The sequence below is a fragment of the Carassius gibelio genome, chromosome A1 (assembly GCF_023724105.1).
Source record: "Carassius gibelio isolate Cgi1373 ecotype wild population from Czech Republic chromosome A1, carGib1.2-hapl.c, whole genome shotgun sequence".
NCBI lineage: Eukaryota > Metazoa > Chordata > Actinopteri > Cypriniformes > Cyprinidae > Carassius > Carassius gibelio.
The window spans coordinates 2,547,457-2,551,259 of record NC_068371.1 but is presented as its reverse complement, the minus strand read 5'-3'; the positions used below and the strand labels follow the sequence as shown (position 1 = coordinate 2,551,259).

Here is a 3,803-nt window from a genome sequence, read left to right as displayed (position 1 = left end):
AAAAATATATATATATATAATATATATATATGTGTGTGTGTGTGTGTGTGTGTGTGTGTGTGTGTGTGTGTGTATAGGCTATTTTGAGAATTTTAATGAATCTAACCTATTAATTAAGATTTCTTACTATGTGATAGGTAATTGCATTCTTTTCTTTTTTCCAAGATAAATGTTATTGTAAAGTGTTACCAATAAGCTTACTGTTTATTTGCGAAAACTTCACCTCATTAAACAATCAGCAGCCGAGCATTAAAGTGGTTCAGTGTGGGGATGAACCGTCCAGCCAATCAGAATCCTGGGATCCTCCTCAGTCCTAAAGCACATGCAATATATAAATTCTCCATCGACCGTGAAGTCTACAAGTCATAAAAATGCTCGACTCGCTGACGTTTCTGTTTGAGAAGTTCTTTCTTCTCTCCAGCTTGAATGTGTTTAAGAGTCTGTGGCGGGAGGATCCGGTGAGATGCCCGGTGCTCCGGAGAGGAGACCTGCTGGAGGTGCAGCGCGCGCTCTTCATTCATTACGGCATCTGTCTGGGAGAGAACAGGGTGGCACACCTGATGCCTGACATCATGCCCGTCCTAACCAGAGACAGACAGCTCATTAAACCAGTCGTCACTAACAAAAGACTCATTTTAGGCTGCATCTACAGAACCGCGAGCATTCGCGTCGACTCGGTCGAAGACTTCGCGTACGGTGCTCAGATTCTGGTGAACGATATGGATAAGAAAGTGAAGTGGAAAGCGCTGGCGAGCGAAGAAGTGGCGAGGAGAGCAGAGAAGCTGGTCGGGGACTTTCCCTACAGTTTATTATGGAATAACTGCGAGCATTTCGTGACGTACTGCAGGTACGGGACATCTGCGAGCCAGCAGACAGAGAAGGTGAGAGCTCTTCATCCGGGGTAAACTAGAAAAATATGATTTAGATCCAGGGTTGCAAAGGGGTGGGAAATATCCATTAACTTTCCAAAAATCCCTGGAATATATATAAAAATAAAAATAAATAAATAATAATTAAAAAAAAAAATCCTGAAACTTTCCAAAAATCCCTGGAATATACAAAAAGAAAATATATATATAAAAAAAATAAAATAAAATAATAATAATAATAATAATTACAAACAAATCTGGAAACTTTCCAAAAATCCCTGGAATATACAATAAATAAATAAATAAATAAATAATAATAATAATAATAATAATAATAATAATAATAATAATAAATTTCGGAAACTTTCCAAAAATCCCTGGAATATATATATAGAAAATAAAATAAATAAATAATAATAATAATTTAATTTAAAAAAAAATCGGAAACTTTCTAAAAATCCCTGGAATATACAAAAAAAAATAAAATAAAAAATAATTAAATAAATAATAATAATAATAAAACAAATTCCTGGAAAGTTTTCAAAATTCCTGGAATATTTCCGAAATTTAATTGACCTTTTCCACATTTGTGCAACCCTATTTTTATCTAATCTTTAATAATACAAAAATAGTCTAGAATACAGCATATGTTCTACTTATTAAAATTAAAATTAATATCAAGATAGTGTGGCATGAACACCATGCACTCTAAAAAAAACTTTGGGTCAGATATGGATGAACCCAACTTTTGAGTTAAAAATGTATTGTAAAAATGTAACCCAATGGATGGGTTAATATATATTTGACTCAACGTTGGTTGTTTGAGTGTGTTATCATGCACTGCAATTAAATAAATAAAAATATTCTTCATAGCATGTATTGTGTAAAAGTTTTTGTTTAAGAGTCTGCTACTGATATCTTTTAATGCTTTTTCTTTTTCAGTTCTGTGACTGTCTGAAATCCATCATTCGGGACCAGAGGAGTGTGGCCTTAACTGTTGGGATAGGAGTGATGTACATCCTGTGCTTCGGCCTGGCGCCTTCAACTACGTTACCCACAATCCTTATTCCCTTTATTCTGTGGATGGCTGGCTGAGCGACACTTTCACTGCATCACATAAAACAACTAAGCCCAGCTTTAAAGAGGACACGTACACAACAAAGCAATGCATCAGTGGAATATCGCCGTGTAAACATGCCAAGTCTGACAATGTGTTTTTCCTTATGCTTTAAATAACTCATGACAACATGCCATTAACTTTGAGCCTTTACAGCCATGCTGTATACTTTACATTTTAAACCATATACCTACAATTGGTCAATATTGTTGTGGCTTAAAGTTACAGATTGCATGCACTGTTCACTAAAGGTGCCTTATTTTTGTATTAAGCAGAAGTTTTGTACAGATACATTTCATTACTAGTTTTAATAGCTACTGAATTATGATTCAGGACATAGCCTACCATATATATGAACTTGTAGTTTTTTACTTGTATTATTAATAAGCTCTGACAGTGCTTGATTGTGAATTTGTACAGTTTCAAATATATATTTAATAGCATAAAGAAGAGCCAGAATAAGAATATGTAAACAGAGCTATATTTGATGAATGTTACGTGTAAATACTAGCTATAATTATGTCTGGTTATTGCTGTAAACAGTTAATTGGACCTTTTTCATCAGAATAAAGCTTGTCTGACCTGTAGCTGAACCTGTGGAATTAGCACGAGGTCTATAATCTGAGCTGTGCGTTTCTGATTTGAGCGTTCTTAGGCTAGATCAAATAAATAAAATACAACAAAAATTAAATGAATTAGAAATAAGAGGTGATATGCATTGTGCAGGAAATCATTGAACCTGAAAAAAAGCATTTTAATTTAATGCCAAAGCTGATTTTAACACAAGTGATGACATTAAGAATGGATTCTCTTACGTTCTATGCGAGGACATGACAGCGTCCCGCTCCGTTATTTGGTGTCCACTTTTGTTTACAAATTCCAAACAGGATTGCACAATTCCCTCCCACACAGGCACAGATTATCTCCTATTCTAATATGTCAGTGAACTCCTCTGCTCATAAATAGAGCTGAGAACAGATGAAACAAGGCATCTGGGACATTTTGTAGTAACCTTAACCACATGTGATATGAAAAGCTGCTAAATGCTAAAAAACTAATAAACAACAACAACAAAAAAGAGCAGGGCTATTTTCAGAGCACACAAGTTTGAACTAGTTCATCTAGTCTTGTATATGGAGTCAAACAGCTCAGACAGTGAATGTGGTTCATTCTGAATTTCTTGATGTCTCACACACACACACAGACACACACACACACACACACACACACACACACACACACACACACTGTGAAGTGAACATCAGTTATGCATTAGGTATTAACTAACAATCACAATATTGTGGTCATCTATGGGTTAATCTTAATTATCACATACTTAAACATTTTGTTTCATATTCAAGTTTTATAAATTAACAGTTTAAGTATTATATATGAGTAAGTATTATGAATTAACACTAACACCAAAAACATAAAATAAGACCAAAAATTAAAAATGTATATAGATATATATATTATAAAAAAAAATTTCCCGATGGTTGGTTAGTGATAACTAATGCATTAACCATTGATAAATGAAATAAATATTTTTGTAAAGTGTGATCAAAAATGTATATTTTATACAAAAGCATTTATGAAATAAAATGAACGTAGCTCTTTTACTATTAAATGTGATTGGAATCATGCTACTACATTTGCAGTTGCTTTTGAAATAATTATAACTACATTCCAGGACAGATTACAAAACAAAACTCCAATATACTCTATAATCTGAATGAAGTCTGAAAATATGACATTCAAAATCCTTTTTATTGCATTTTCCAACAAGCATCAGACAACAGCAGCAGCCCCATCTAGTG

At 33.7% G+C, this 3,803-nt stretch overlaps 1 protein-coding gene across 1 annotated transcript; it reads left to right on the top strand.

Moving 5' to 3' along the window:
- Positions 1–337: 337 nt before the first annotated feature.
- Positions 338–2,611, top strand: LOC127952665 (lecithin retinol acyltransferase). The gene is made up of 2 exons (XM_052551359.1): positions 338–881; positions 1,812–2,611. The coding sequence occupies exons 1-2, from the start codon at positions 372–374 to the stop codon at positions 1,962–1,964; spliced, it is 663 nt and encodes a 220-aa protein (XP_052407319.1). The 5' UTR covers positions 338–371; the 3' UTR covers positions 1,965–2,611.
- The last annotated feature ends 1,192 nt before the right edge of the window (positions 2,612–3,803 follow it).

What these genes read in the sequence shown, in the direction of transcription:
- LOC127952665 (XM_052551359.1), top strand. Translation starts at nt 372, where the DNA reads ATGCTCGACTCGCTGACGTTTCTGTTTGAGAAGTTCTTTCTTCTCTCC. An exon ending in CGAGCCAGCAGACAGAGAAG is followed by an intron (nt 882 to 1,811) that starts GTGAGAGCTCTT and finishes TTTCTTTTTCAG; the next exon opens with TTCTGTGACTGTCTGAAATC.